The 17178-nt window shown below is 33.7% G+C and overlaps 1 protein-coding gene across 1 annotated transcript in view; it reads right to left on the reverse strand.

Moving 5' to 3' along the window:
• Window positions 1-17178, reverse strand: part of ASCC3 (activating signal cointegrator 1 complex subunit 3) — a 353465-nt gene that overhangs the window by 309912 nt on the left and 26375 nt on the right. The window contains exon 4 of the mRNA XM_042986876.1: window positions 6227-6786. Coding sequence (XP_042842810.1) covers window positions 6227-6786 — 560 coding nt within the window. The remainder of the gene's footprint in view (window positions 1-6226; window positions 6787-17178) is intronic.

Raw genomic sequence — 17178 nt, forward strand, 5'->3', positions numbered from 1 at the left:
CTTCAGCTCAGGTCATGATCTCACAGTTTTTGAGATCAAGCCCTTTATCAGGCTCTGCATTGATGGGGTGGAGCCTGTTTGGGAGTCTCTCTCTCCTTCTTCCTCTGCACCTCCTCCATTCAGGCATGTACACACGTGTGGGCTCTCTGTGTCTCTCAAAATAAATATATAAACATTTGAAAAGTGAACATTTTCTAAATAAATAAATATATAAAATAAGTATATCTCAAGAGCATAAAGAAGGCTAACGACTCTCCAGCCCAATCAAATTCTAAGGCTTAATTATAACGAGTGTGGCCTTAACAGAGAGATTACTAGGAGTGAGAGGTTAAAAGAAGAAAAGCCCGTAGAGGTGCCGGGTACGGAATATAAAGAAGATGGTACTGGGAAATCTAAGAAGTAAGCTATTTTATTAGTACAACAGTCACAAATACATATAAGTACTTCAAATGTAACTAATTATCTGCAGAAATACTAAAACTCATCTTTAATAAGGTTTCATCCTTTTCTCTTACTTCAGCCAATTCCATATTTGGAACTCTCTAAAAGGGAAAAACATTGTTTCTAAAGAAATTGTGAATTAGAGTAAATGCCAAAGATTCCTCAATATCTTTAAAATGTTTTATGTTTCAAAGCACCAAATACAGAAAAATGTACAGATTTATTTCTTGGTGAAGAAAGTACACTACAGTGGAGATAGAATGTCTGAATTTAATCCTGGATTCACTATTTTGTAACCTTGGAGAAATTTCCTAACATTTCCATAAAATAGCTACATCCTCCTAATAAGCAATAACACATGAAGCCAACAAAATATTTCCTTCAAGTACCAACACCCCAATGTTTATAGAAGCATTATCAACAATAGCCATCTATGGAAAGAGCCCAAATGTCCATCAAATGATGAATGGATAAAGAAGTTGTGGTATATATATACAATGGAATATTACTCAGCCATTAAAAAAGAATTAAATCTTAACATTTGCAACAACATGGATGGGCTGGACTGTATTATATTAAGCGAGATAAGTCAATCAGAGAAAGACAAATATCATATAATTTTACTCATATGTGAAACTTAAGAAACAAAAGAGATGAACATATGGGAATGGGGTGGCGGGGGAAATAGGAGGGAGGGAAATGAACCATAAGATACTCTTAATGATAGAGAACAAACTGAGGGTTGATGGAGGGAGACGGGTGGGAGATGGGCTAGATGGGTGATGGGGATTAAGGAGGGCATTTGTTGATGACCACTGGTTGTTGTATGTAAGTGATGAATCACTGAATTCTACCCCTGAAACCAATATTGGAGTGTATGTTAACAAACTGAAATTTACACACACACACACACAAAGTACCAGCAAAGCAGAGGTAACAATGAAAAAAAAACTTTTTTAAAGAATTTGATGTTTGAAAAAGCCATCACCTTAACTACAAATTAGTACAAAAGAAATTTTATTAGACTTTCTATATTCACTTTAGTATGATTTTTTTTTCTGTTTAATCACTTATGGGCGGGGAAGTGAAGTGTCTCCAAGTGTAACCTTTTCAGTGCTTTAGACATGTTTCTAACAGTTTTTAATCCAGCACTGCTGTTAAGGATTACATGAAATGATGCACATAAAGCATTTAACTTAATGCCTTATGTCAAACAGTAGGCACTCAAATGTTGCCATTATTGTTAATATTATTGTCATTAGCATTATTTCTCTCCACATGTTTCAGACTAGAACCTCTCTCTTGCATCTTTGTGCTAAATGTCATCATATGCACACACTTTTTATTTCCATCCTTCCAACACTAGTTCAACAATAACATAAAGGTCTTGGGAAAATAAACTTTAAATAGCCAATTCTTAAAAACTGCTTTACTGACCAGTCGTTAGGTCAATAAACTAAATTCAGAATTGGGAAATCCTATGTTAAGGAAGAAAAATGCCTTCAGCATAGACATAGTTTTTTACATACCCCTTTTACATTACATGTAAAAATATTTCCCCATGGTTCTGCTAAATTTCTAGAGCAACAGCACAGAGCATGGTTATTTAAATATTACTATTCCACCGAGTCAACTAAAACTTCAAAAAGAAATGGAAATTAACCATGCTATCACATAAACTGATTACTCTTTTAATTACATTCTTTCCAGGTTTAAAGAAGAGAAATTTAAAAGTCAATAGACAACACATAATGTATAGCACGCCTTAAAGTGAAAATAACACTGGTCAAGAGTGATTGTAATGAAACAGTATTTTTCTATTGAAGCATCACTTCAAAATTATAAGGAAAATTTGCTATAACAAAGTACAATTTCCCAGGAAGGAATCGAATGTATAAACTATGAATAACTTATCCTATAAAATAAACCTTATCTTAATAATTGTTTATTTTCATTCACAGTTAAAAAAACCAAAACACCACATGAATCATTTAAAACTCCACTACTCAAGCCACTGGTACATGTCAAACTGTCCATTAAACACTGAAAAATCAATAAACCAGACCATACAAGGTGTATCTATTGGTTTGTAGAGTGGCTAACCGTACACCTCAACAAGGTGTACAAGGCCTTACTTTATTTGACCCTTACTCATCTACCGCCCCCCTCCCACCCCCGCTTGTCTCTCAACCACATTCCGCTTACATCTCCACCCTCACTACATAGATTACAGCTCTTTAAACACACCATGTTCTTGCTCACATTTCAAATATGTTCCCTACCTTTCTGGTCCACTTGAAGAAGTTAAATCTAGTATATTTTAAGACTTGCCTCAAGATTTGGATAAAGGATTAGTATCCAAAATCTATAAAGAACTTACCAAACTCAACATCTGAAAAACAAATAATCCAGTGAAGAAACGGGCAGAAGACATGAATAGATACTTTTCTAAAGAAGACATCCAGATGGCCAACAGACACATAAAAAGATGCTCAGCGTCACTCATTATCAGGGAAATACAAATCAAAACAACACTGAGATATCACCTCACACCGGTCAGAGTTGCTAAAATTAACAACTCAGGAAACAACAGATGCTGGTAAGGATGTGTAGAAACCCTCTTGTACTGTTGGCGGGAATGCAAACTGGTGTAGCAACTCTGGAAAACAGTGTGGAAGTTCCTCAAAAAATTAAAAATAGAACTACCCTATGACCCAGAAATAGCACTACTAGGAATTTATCCAAAGGATACAGGATTGCTGATTCATAGGGGCACATGTACCCCAATGTTTATAGCAGCACTTTCAACAATAGCCAAATTATGGAAAGAGCCTAAGTGTCCATGAACTGATGAATGGATAAATAAGATATGGTTTATATATAGAATGGAATACTACTGGGCAATGAGAAAGAATGAAATCGTGCCATTTGCAGCAACATGGATGGAACTGGAAGGTATTATGCTGAGTGAAGTAACTCAGTCAGAGAAAGGCAGATATCAAATGTTTTCATTCATGTGGATCTTGAGAAACTTGACAGAAAACCATGGGGAAGGGAAGGGGGAAAAATAGTTGCAAACAGAGAGGGAGGGAGACAAACCATAAGAGACTCTTAAATACAGAGAACAAATTGAGGGTTGATGGGGGGGTGGGGGAGAGGGGAAAATGGGTGATGGGCATTGAGAAGGGATGAACACCGGGTGTTGTATGTAAGCGATAAACCACAGGAATCTACCCTGAAAACCAAGAGCACACTTTACACACTGTTAGCCAAATTGACAATAAATTATATTAAAAAATAAAAATAATTGAAAAAAAAAAAAAGACTTGGCTCAAGATTAACCTCCTCTATGAATACTTTGCCTACCATACTAAGCTCTCCACACAATCTATGACTGGTTCTTTTATCCCCCTATTTTCTCTCTATATACAGTTGACCTGTTAACAATACGGGTTTGAATTGTGTGGGTTCACTTATATGTGGGCTTTTTTCTCAATTAATACATTACTGTAAATGTATTTTCTCTTCCTTATGATTTTCCTAATAACATTCTCTTTTCTCTAGCTTACTTCATCACAAGAATATAGTATATAATACATATACAGAATATGTTATTAATTGACTTTTTGTGTTATCAGTAATGCTTCCAGTCAACAGTAGGCTATTAGTAGTTAAGTTTGCTGGGGGGGAGGGGAAATCAAAAGTTACAGTGGACCTTTGTGCAGCGGGTCAGTGCCCCTAATACCTTGTGTTGCTCAAGGGTCAGCTGTAATATCACAATACCTGTGGTATTTGAGTACACTTACTTAATAATATGTCTCCTCCTACTGAACAATTAATTTCCTGAGAAAAGGTGGCTATCTTAATTCATCATTTTATGTCCAATAACTAGCACTGTACTTCATATATGGTAAGCATACAAGTATATGAATGGATAGATGCATGAATTCAGTATGACCTTGTAATGAGGTAGACTATGAAAAAAAAAATCTTAGGAACTAAGAAACATTCTCCCTCCAACAATCAGGTTCAATTACTACTTAAAAACTGTGGCAAGGAAATAAGAAATAACAAACTTCACTGTCGATATTCAAAAGTGAAAAGAATAGTTTTTTTTTTTCTGCTAACTCAAAAATAAAATTAGTTATACATTTATAATCTTTGGTTTACTATAATTATAATAAGAAAACTTCTATGTATTCAATTATGATAAGTATCAATAGAATTTTCTTTATAAATCACAATTTTTAAAACAATACTATTATTTTCAGAATGTTAAAAAAATCCATTTATGAAGGTAGACCACCACAATATAAATTAAATTGTAAAAAAGTCAAGATAAATGAGACTGATCACAGAACTAACAATACAATAACAAAACAATACAATAACAATAACTTATTTCCAACCTAAAGTCATAATATCATTGCCATGGATTCAGTCCTCCAATATCTGTTAAGTAATTTTCTCTGTAAAAGAAAAAATAACTAGTATTTTTTTCTGTATTCCTGACTGATACTCCATGTGATTTAAGATAATAATAACAGGGGCACCTGGGTGGCTCAGTCCGTTAAGCGTCCAAGTTTGGCTCAGGCCATGATCTCGAGCCCTGCGTTGGGCTCTGTGCTGACAGCTCAGAGCCTGGAGCCTGCTTCAGATTCTGTGTCTCCCTCTCTCTCTCTGCCCCTCCCCTGCTAATGGTCTGTCTCTCTCTGTCTCTCAATAATAAATGTTAAAAAAATTTTTTTTTAAATAATAACAATAATCACAGCTACCACGTAGTAAGTATTTACTAAATGCTACTCACCATTTCACATATGATACTTCATTTAAGGTTTATAACAATTCTATTATCTTTGCATTCATAGCCCTGGGAGACAGCCCAACAATAAAACAGCCTCTGAAAATTCAATTACCTAAAGTCTTACTACCAATTTTAAAGGGGAAAGGAAGGACTGTCTGATTTCAAAGCCTGTGTCCTTTGTACAACAATATGCCACTTCTCTTAATTCATTAAAAATGTTACTCACAATTTATCCAGTATTAAAATTGTATTGCCATTTTAAATTTATAAAAGGAAAGGAATATAATGCCAATATTGACAGCAAAACTCAACACCTTAAGATAAACTTTTATGTAGCTGTAATTCATCATTTTGAGTAACATATCTAAATCATGGCATAGAAAGTAATTAAAATAACATTTTCCTTTGTGTGATATAAAAAACTTATTAAGACAGTTCTTTACTCCATAATAGAAAACAGACCAATTATTTCTGGATCAGTCTGTTTTTCAAAGCTTATTCTTTCAAACATAGAAACTAGTGAAAAATATTTTTCTAAATCAGTAAGTCATTCAATATATTAAATGTCTAATATTTTGAAATTAAATTTTCATCAAAGAACTCTTAGAAATCTAAAACAATATACAAACATTAACCTTTTTTAGTAGAGTAGCCATACGACTTATTATTTAAACCTATACACTTTTTGAAGAAGGGGCCCTGCTGATTATTATAATGTGACAACAGATTTAACCAGGACTGTCCCAATAACCAGGACAAGAGGACATCTTAACACCTTGTCCTCGGAGTCTTCTGCTATTCATCACACTCACAGTCCTCCTATAACTACTAAGTGGAAAGACACGCATGCCTACTATATAAGCCATTTGGCTACGTATTTATAGCAGCACAATATTAAACCATCTTTGCTAACTATCCATGTTTTAAAAGGCTACTAAAGTAATTCACATTAATATAAAACTTCAATAACTTCAACTATACCTCATTCTGAAGTTCATCACCACTTTTAACAGAAGCAAGCATATCGTATAAGGTACAGCAAAGATCTTCTATTCTTGTTGCTTCAGCCATTTCATTTAAAGTTGCATTTAAGTACTTCTCAACTTCACACCACAAAAAGGAGTCGTTTGTTTTTTCCACAGGCTTGAGCTCTGGTGTAGACTGCTCCTGAAAATGTTCATTCAGAAACTTCTTATAATCAAGGCTTATAGTTTTCTGGGGTTCACCATTTATTGGCAGTTCGTCAAAGTGGTCCAAATCATGCATGTCAAATGAAAATGCTAAATTTTTACCAAATAAAATTCTATCACCATATTCTTCTTCTGTCATCTGGATAAGAGCAGTAAGATTGTCTTGACGAAAATGAGAAATAATTCGATTAGTAGCATTACAAGCTGCAGTGGCAGATGATGATGGAAAAGGACCAAACATCTGTTTGATAGCCTTTGTCTCCTTGTGACCAACAGAGTCCTTCAAGTGAAATGTCTTGAAGAGAAATGCAGCCGCACTTTCAATTGCTTCTTTACCATTATCTATTCCAACTATTCGAAAATGAAAGAAACAGTATTAGCTCAAATGAATCACAGTTCAAGTTACTGTCTTCAAAAAAAACTACTACCAATATTCTTCTGGGTACTTCCAATAGTGAAAGTATACTGATAAAGATAAACAATTTAGGAGCAGAAAAATCCCTGTAAGTCTATTCCCAAATTCCCAAAGAAAAATATTAGGTCAATAAATCATTATCAGTAATCATTCTCTATCTAAAAAGGAGAAACCCGCTAGTAACAACTCTTTACCTCTTTCTGAAAACAACTTGGGTGTTACATAAAAACTTACTTAAAAGTGATTTTTTAAAAATTTTTTTAATGTTTTATTATTTATTTTTGAGACAGAGAGAGACAGAGCATGAGCAGGGGAGGGGCAGAGAGAGAGGGAGACACAGAATCCGAAGCAGGCTCCAGGCTCCGAGCTGTCAGCACAGAGCCCGACGCGGGGCTCGAACTCACAGGCCATGAGATCATGACCTGAGCTGAAGTCGGACGCTCAACCGACTGAGCCACCCAGGCGCCCCAAGCGTGATTTTTTTGAACAGTTTTCATGGGTTAAATAAACCCAAATAAGGTTTAAAATACATCTGAATTATAGACTTTTGGAGCTAGAACGTCAGGAGATCTATAACTTCCTTTCCAATTTGTACTGTGAATCTCAGATGGCCAGAAATAGATTTATATAGTTTTCACTCAAAAACATTTAATAATATCAAGGATGGACATAATAGAATCTTTTCAAATAAACTTAGCCAATATTACAAAACATTTTTAAAAAATCCATTGTTTAAAGGCCAGAAGTAAATTCCTTACCAAAGTAAGAGTAAGTAAAGGAGCTGCCACTATTTTTTAAAGCATAAATTTCTCATCACTGATTTTCCCAAATAAAAGAAGGAAAGAACCTATATTTGTGTCATAGAATTCAAAGAATAGCCTGAGAGCAGAAAAAAAATAATTTTAATCTTCAGAAGACCTCAAAGTCAGTGTCTGAGCTTAAGGAATAAAGTTAGTAATGTAATACTAGTATCTTCCTGAAAACATTGCTACAATCATTATTGATCACAAATCTTAAGCAGTCTAGTACAGCTTGATATTCAATCCAAACTTCTACACTTTGTTTCCAAGTCACCCCAGGAGCTGACTCCATCCTTTTTTCCCATCCTCACTCGCCATTATTCATTTCCAACTTCAGAATTTCTTAACATCCAAAAACCAGGTCCTGTCCTATTCTATGCCTGTCTCCACACCTTTATGTAACCTTCCCCAAGGCCTCTAATTGTTGGAATTTTACCCATGTTTCAGAATCCAGCTTAACTGCCTCTTTCAAGGTGAGCATGAATATTGAAACAGTGTTGTACTCTGTCACTGCTCATACCCCAAAACAGGTGTCTCAATACAAATTTGTTGAATTAACCTAAACCCAGGCCTCAGTGATATCAGGCTAGTGTTTTTACACTATACCACACTGCCTCAGTAATTTATCTGATGCTTACACAGGTGTGTGGAAGACTAATAATTTAGGAGTGAAAGTAATTTTACAATGGCTATTATTTCTAATAGCAATTTTACATGGCTATTATTTCTGATTTCTTCAAGTATAAAGTCTACTTGTATGATTATAAAGAATTTACAAAACAGTATGGGACATATAATTAATCTTTTATTATTTAGGAAAATACATGACTAAAAACTTCTATAAGTTAAATAATGCTTAAAATTAATTAATTGAATAACATTTATCTACATTTTACTTAGTCTATACATGATGCTTACAGAACTTGGGTTTTGAATCATTTAGGAATTGTGATAATTCTACAAATAATTCAACAGGGCTGGGACTACTGAGGTCTGAATAAAAATGAACTCTCATTTTCAAACTCACTTTATATCTAACATTGTAAACATGTATTCTTTTGTAAAAATATTTTGCACCTTGGGATTTTTCTTAAACTTACTAAGAACTTTTCCATTAAATTATCTCAATCTTTCCTAACAAAATTAGCTTCATCTTACAGATGCTAAAATGGAGACCCAGAGATAAATAATTTGGGACAGATCAAACAGGTATTTACTTATTAAACAAGATTCAGAGCAGTCTTGTAACTCCTAGACAAAGTTCTACTACACCACAATGACTCCCTATAAAGTCCCAGAAAGTAGATTTATCCCTAAGTCTCCTTTACTAAATAAATGATAAATCACTTTAGGAAATAAATAAATGAGAGAATAGTCTTAATTTCTTACCAAAAATGGAATTAATTTATATACCATTATTACATCTCTGGTTAAAGTATGCTACAGGCATATACTGCATTCGTTAAATATAATGCAGTGGATCCATACATCTTACTAGAAAATAATCTTCATGGTATCAGAGAAAAGATAAGTTATGAGTCCACATTTGAAGAAAAAGAAAATAACTACAGGCTCTTAGAAATAAAGATCGAAAACATTTGTTCAGGGTTTCAAATTTTTAAATGAGTATTGGTAATATCTATTTCCCCAAAACACACAGTCTTTAAAATATCTTTTTAATGTTTATTTATTTTTGAGAGAGAGTGCGAGCAGGGGAAGTGCAGAGAGAGAGAGGGAGACACAGAATCTAAAGCAAGCTCCATGCTCTCAGCTGTCAGCACATAGCCTGACACCAGGCTCGAACATGATCATGGACCAGGAGATCACAACCTGAGCAGAAGTCAGACGCCCAACTGAGCCACCCAGGCGCCCCTCTCTAAGTTAGATAATGTTGCTTCATAAACGTTAACACCCTTGCCTAACTATTCACTGTCCCGTACAACCTACTCCAGTGTATTTTTGAGTAAGACACATGTTCGCACCACCAAGTGGTTTCTAAAAAGTGAACCAGCACCGCGATATTCAGGAGTCTGGGAGTTTGTTTTGGAGAAACATTAGCAAACACCATTTATGGCTACTGTTGGCTTTCCAACGAAGAGAGTACTGCATTTTGAAAACGATGGACTTCTCTGGGGCACTAAAACACACAAGGCCAACTTTTCGCCCCGCTGCCTTGCAGCAACCGCACATGCGTGTTTTCCGTGCCCAGAGACGCGACACGAATTCCAGCGCATACAGTCCGCACGTGATGACGTAGTCATCATAGGACGCTGGCCGTTGGCCGACCAAACCGATGAGAAGGTAGCTCAGGATTGTGGAGGAGACAACTGTGGCGTCACGCTGGCAGCAACAAAGGAGCCACAACAGTTTACTAACACTTGCCCACCCATGAAGCCAGCACTCAGATCTTTTGGTGACTAAACTACATGAAAGGTATTTGAAAAACATGGAGAAAACATCTGAAGAAAGTGAATGCAGCTGGATGTCTGGCCTGTCACTGGTCTGGCAGGCCCCACCACCCCTCAATAGAAATGGCGTTAGAAGGGAAACGGACAGGAAACCTAAGCGCTTCTCCATCAACTAGCTGAAACAGTGCACAAATAATTGCGCCACATGGAGAGACCTCAGAAAACACGTGTGGTGCGCTTCTGGAGTGTAAACTTGTAAAAAGTAGTCCTTTTCTTACACCGTACTGAAAATTAAATTTGTTCACAAATAACCTCTTTATTTTTACGTACAGTGTAGTACTCATATTTTATGTACAATGTAAAACTGATAAACTTTTAAATGATTTCGTAGGCTAAAACTCTTGAACAGTTAACATTAGCTCCCAAATCTTCAAGTCTTTTCTGTTTTACACTGCCTGTCCTAATCTTTCTAGGCGGATGTTAATAAGTTTAGTTGTGTCAAGATAAAATATCAGTAAAGAATAAGATATACACTAAATAATCAACTCTCAAAAGCTTTAATGAAACTTAGTATCTCCAGACCTTTAAGAAAGCTAGTCGAGATACTCAACCATTTGAGTATCAAATGTTCTATCATAAAACACTAAACAAGATAGACTGTAAATCAGAAAACTGGCTCTATCACCTGGCACTTCAACTGCAACACATTTAAAGAGATATGATGCTTAGAGGGTTATTAGAATATATTAGTAATAAATACTTGCCCTTCCTACTTCAGTTACATTGAGAGAAAATAAGATGTGAAATGTACAATAAACTGTAAAGATATAACTGGTAACTGATTAACAAAACAAATTTTTAAAATCAGAGTTGAGTGATGACTATAATCATAAGTCATTCTCAATACAAAATTTACTTCTAATACTAAATACTTTTAATACTGAGAATTACAGGGTTGTAAATTATAACTTTTAACAAATAACCTACACCACAGTAGCTGGGGAATTCCTAAAACGGAATAAGAAATTTTTAAATTGAAAATTGAATAAAAATATCCATCAACTGCTTGCATTTCCATTTACAAGTTAACAAATGAGTTCCTTGATCAGTTAAATCTTCAATGTTTAGCAGAAAATATTTTATAAATATCTTATATGTTTATATTTTAATATTGAAATGTTCAAAACAGTCAAATTTACTTTTTCATGTTATACAAAACTTTAAGTGTTCATTTTACTGAACACTTGATCTGCAATTGCAAATACCATAATATTATAACCCAGCATCAGTGTTACCTTAAGTTCATTCCATTTGTTATTATCAGCAACATAGCCCAGCTACTATAAACATGTTATATTTGCATGGAGATTAGCTAACTGATTTTTTAACTGGTAATTATGATAATTTTTCACAAATATGTAAAATATTTGTGCTATAAACTTTCCTAGGATAGCATCACATATAAAAAGGTACAAAAATAAGGATTCAACTTAATCATATACTATTACATTCCCCAATCACGTCTCTCCCTTTACATATTCCCTTCCAGTCTCTGTTGGTGTGCTTTTTAACAAGTACAGTATCTAAAATTGTCTAAAATGAATCTTGCAAGTATTTTCCTCATTTTACAGAGAAACTCAGATACATGAGATTAAATAACATACTAAGACTATAAGAGCAGGATCATTTGTTTTTGCATTATACCATCTTTCAAATTACCAAATTATCAAACAAACTTATAATAAATACAGATAACCATTTACCATGTGCTTTTGGGGGAATAAATGGAACAATTTATGTGAGACAAATTTAAAATTGCCTAAGTAATACAATTTAATATAATGGATTTCATTTAAGAGTGTAACTACATCAAAGCACCTACAACAAAACCTCACATTAAGTAGGCACAGTATTCAAGAAGTGTTCAATAACTTGAAGGACTTGCTTAAATGTTAAGATTAGTTTACACTTATATAGAAATCATTGCCTTCAGGGTGAGCAAATAAAGGAAAACAGAGAAACATACTTGGTAGAGAAAAAGAAGAGTACAAGAGACTAAAAATAGTCCAATGCACTTCTCCATGTTTTAAAGTCAGCCATTTAATTTTGTGTTATTAATTACAAAATGTGAATACTTATCTTACAGTGTAGACTTCAAGTCAGCATCCAGCCACTATATTATCATTTCTAGTACTACAAAATCCTGCATCAAATTACAACTTGACTTCCCAAGCAACCAGGTAACATCAAAACGTCAAGTTTATATAAAATTGTCAATTTCATTTATAATAGTGAAACCATTATTTTGAGCATCACTAAGGAAATAAACTGTACCTTTGAGCAAATCACATACCTCCCTGAGATCTGGCATTTTAAACTTTAACATCCAAGAGAAAAAATTAAAAAACAAAACAAACAAAAAAAAAAACAGGTGCTGTAAAGTTTTTCTTCAGTTCTGTATCCATTTATCAGATGCTTAGTAATATATTTGACAATACTATAAAGAAAATCAACTGTACCTTAAAAATGCCTCTACTAAGGAATGCAGTGTAAATTACTTACAAATAATTTGTAAATAAAGAATAATATACTGATAAACTTCATAAACTGTAAAAATTTGATCCTATTTCCAACTCTTGCCATTGCTACAATGTCCATTCAATTTATAGTTGTTTTGCCATATTCTCAAGTAATCTGAGCTTCCTGTTTATACAGTTAATACATTTGCAAAGTCATCTATGATGTCATTAAGTTATTCAGCTCTTCCATTTTGTAATTTCTATGGCGAAACAGACATAAATATAACAACTCTGACCTGAACATCTACAACAAAATCTAAATCTGCCCCAACTGCCCTTCTCCATGAATCCCTTCCTAACTTACCCAAGCACTGTTCCTGCACTTTCTGTAATACCACATCACTGGGCACATACATCTGTCATAACATTTAACTACAAAGAACAACTATTTGTTTACCAATAGCTACTGGTACATGTAGGTTATAATAAAATTATTCACTGACAGATGTTTACCAAGCTTTACTTTAGACACTTTGCAGTCTTCCTTCACAACTACACAAAAATAAGAATTACCATCACTGTTACAGAGGAAATAGGATTAGTAGTATTAATTAGCCACTCACCAACAAAGGAAAGAACTGAATTTGTACATCTATTAACTCATAACTTCAAACCATCCTAAACTATAGGAAAATCATATTCTGAAAACAAAACAAAAAATACTGAAACAAAATAGTTGTAAATATTCTAAACAACATTTTAACTGACTGGATCTATCCACATATCTAAAAAATAAAATAAAATAACTACAGGCAAGTAGTATTCAGAAATGCAAAGGTTGATCAATTATCAGAAAATCTAACAACATACTACTCTACTCTCAAAAAATTAAAGATGTCTAATGCATAGATATGATGGCTAGATGTGGAGCACGTGGTGAACAAAAGGCAACAAACATGAAGAAAAGGCAAGCTATTAGCAGTCTTGGGCTCTACTATTACCAAGTTGCTGAATCCTACAGAGGGGGTTTGTGAGATAAAACATAAACCCACTTGGTCTGTTACCATAGTAGGCTTTGATATCTGAGCTGAATATATTCCTAATACATATTTATGAATGTATAAATATGTAATAAAAATAGGCATGAGAATGATAAATACAAATTTATTTATTATATTTGTGATACTGGTTACCAGAGGCTGAGCAGTATTCACAACGAGTTCTGACCACATCATTTTTATTTCTTAAAACAGAAAAACTGAAGACAGCCAAGTGTTAAGCTAAATCGTGAATACACAGGTATTTGTTGTTTTTATTTTTATCAGTCTGAAATATTTCAAGAAAATGATAATATAAAAGCCATATTTTTATTGAATAAAACAACATATACAGTACACATACAGCTCAAAGAATTATCACAAAATGAATGTACCTATGTAATTTGGAAAACTACTTCCAGAAAGAGATAATCAGCTCCCCAGAAACTTCGAAGTCCACCCCCAGTCATTACCTGCTTCCTCAAAAGTAGCCACTATCCTGACTTCTGAAACAGAGATTAATCGGGCCTAGTTTTCTCAACTTCGTATAAACACAATTATCATCCTGTCCTTTTGTGTTTGGCTGCTTCCACTCAACACTGTAAGATTCATTTACAATGTTACATGTACAATTCTAGTTCCTTATTGGTATAAGGTAGTCTACATATCATAATTTATCTATGTCCCACTATTTAACAGTGAACTGGGTTGTTTCCACTTTAAAGCTATTATAAATAATGTTGCCATAAATGCACTGGTCTTTTGTATATATGTGCAGGAACTGTTACTGGATATACTGGATATATGTATATTACTGGATGATATATATAGCAAAACTTAAAATTTCACTTGTCTAACAACAGCAGATATTGTTATTCAAAGCAGCCATACCAATTTAAACTCTACCCAGCAATGCATGCAAATTCTTATTTCACATTCTTGAACCTGACCAACAATTGGTATGTATGTTGTTCTTTTAAATTTTAACCATTCTGATCAGTGCACGTGTTAGTGGCATCTCTCTGATTACCAATAAGGTTGGACACCTTTTTATGTTTACTAGCCATTCAATTATCTTCTACATCTGCAAAGTGCTTGTTCAAGGCTCTTGCTCCTTTTTATATAGGATTACCTTTTCTTATTAATTTGTATAAGTTCATAATTAATGTAGATACAAACTCTCTTTGGGGTCATATATATTGAAGCTATATTCTCCTACTCTGTGACTTGCCTTTTTACTTTCAAAGAATAAAAAAATATGTTTTAATGTAATTCAATTTACCAGTCATTCCCTTTAGGAAGGCTTTCTGTTTACTACTTAATATAATTTTCCATAAAGATCATGAAGATATTCTTCTTTATCTTTAGAAGATTGTTTTGAGCCTCATGTTTTATTTTATAAGCTGCTTAGAATTATCTGTACAGGTATAATTTTTTCATATGCATATACAGTTGACCCAGCACCATGTACTGAAAAAACAACCATGCTTCACTACTTAATGGTGTTCACGGTAAAGAAAGAGCCCTATATCTGTGGGTCAGTTTCTGGACTCTATTCCATCCCACTGGTCTATATGCCTATCCTTAGACCAACATCTGTCTAGTTTACTAATCTTTATAATAAGTCCATTCCCTCTATTTTTCAAGGTTGACTTGGCCGCTTTTTGCCTCTGAATTTCCATATAATTTTCAGATTATCTTGTCAATTTCCACATACATATGCACATCCTCAAACACAAACCTGCAGCGATTTTGATTAGGATTGCACTGAATCTGGAGGTAAAAATGGTATCTTTATAATAATGAGTATTCCAATCCTTTGTACATTATTCCATTTATTTAGGTCTTCTTTAATTTCTCTCAATATTTCAGTTTCCCATGAGGAAATCTTGCACATCTTTTGTTAAATTTACTTCTAGATATTTGATGACTTTTAATGTTTTTGTAAATGGCATTTTAAAAAATTTGCTGCTAGTAAGAAGAAATAAAATTGATTTTTATATTGACCTTGCAAATAAATTCATTTTCTAAAGATAGAATTATGTGAATAATGGCAGTTTTTATCAATCTTTATACTCTTTCTTGCCTTATTAGCAAGGACCTTCAGTACAATGAGAAAAACAAATGGTGATTGGCATTGTTATTTCATTTCCTGTTTTAAGGGAGAAGCTTTTTTAACAATGCATCATTGCATAAGATGTTTGATCTAGGCTTTTTAAATGTATATTATTTATCAAGTTAAGAAAGTTCTATTCCTAGTTGCTAAGAATTCTTATCATAATTGCATTTTAGATATTAAAAAAAGTTTTTCTTCATCTACTAAATAATGTGATTTTTAAACCTTTATTACATGAATCACACCACATGTCACTATTTATTAATCCATTAAGTAATATTTTGTGCACTCATGTGCATTCGTGTTCTCTCTCACACACACATTTCATATGTATTTTTTTTTATTGATCCATTTGCCAGTACATAGCAGTCTTCATGACATTTCACTATAAACATTGCAGTATGCATCTCCTGAGATTCAGGATATCCTGACTCACCTCAGATCTAATCTCACCTAATGATATCCAGACTACATATTCAAATTTCTACAATGGTCCCCAAAATGTCTTTATTACTTTTTTCTGACTCAGGATTCAATCAATGACAGTACATTACATTTAATTATTATATGCCTGTAACCTTTTTTAATCTACAATAACCTCATGTCTCTTTAAATGACATTATATGACACTCTCCAGTCAAGCTATCAAGGCATACAAATTTCTTTATATGCAGGTTTTTAATTACAGTTTCAATTTCTTTAAGTCAAATATTCAGATTTTCTATTTTCTCTTTTGGCCATTTTAATCATCTTTGTCATCTTAGTCCTTTAAATCTGTCAAAAGCTCTTCTCATCTTCTCATTCTCCTCTTCTCCATCCAGCTTCCTCTTCTGGAATGGACAGTCACCTCTAGGAAAAAGTGGCCCAAATGCCAGGATCACATTTTCTGAGTTTATGTCTGCTTCCAGATCTTGATCCCATTCTTCTTGCTTTGGTAGACTCTGATGTAGTTAAACAAATTTTATATTTTACAGTTTTTCTAATATTTTCAGCAGAGAGCTGTTCCCAATTATCCTGTTAGCCAATTTACGGGACATGGAACTCCAAACTTTTTTGAAATTTGCAATTTTCAAGATAGCTACTTTTCATAAATACTCCTGAAAAATCTCCTGCCACATCCAATACACAACAGCCCTTTATTATTCTAAATGCAAAGCCTTAGTTATATAGACAGAATATCTAGACATTGCTAACACCTAATGTCTGCTGAGACCCCCCCTTTCCAGTCACTGCCTTATAAACTGCTTTCTACCCTGTTTTGATTCCTCACTTCTTTATAGTAAAATCTTATTTCTTTTACAACTCAAAAAATGTAATGGATTACCAATTTCCCTAAACCACACTTTGCAAGTCGCTCCTGTCCAACATACATTTTGATTCATACTTTTCTTAAAGACAAAGTTATTAACAATAAAAACATCAAAACCCAAATAAAGCAGGGATTATAA

The sequence above is a fragment of the Panthera tigris genome, chromosome B2, assembly GCF_018350195.1.
Source record: "Panthera tigris isolate Pti1 chromosome B2, P.tigris_Pti1_mat1.1, whole genome shotgun sequence".
In the NCBI taxonomy this organism is placed as follows: domain Eukaryota; kingdom Metazoa; phylum Chordata; class Mammalia; order Carnivora; family Felidae; genus Panthera; species Panthera tigris.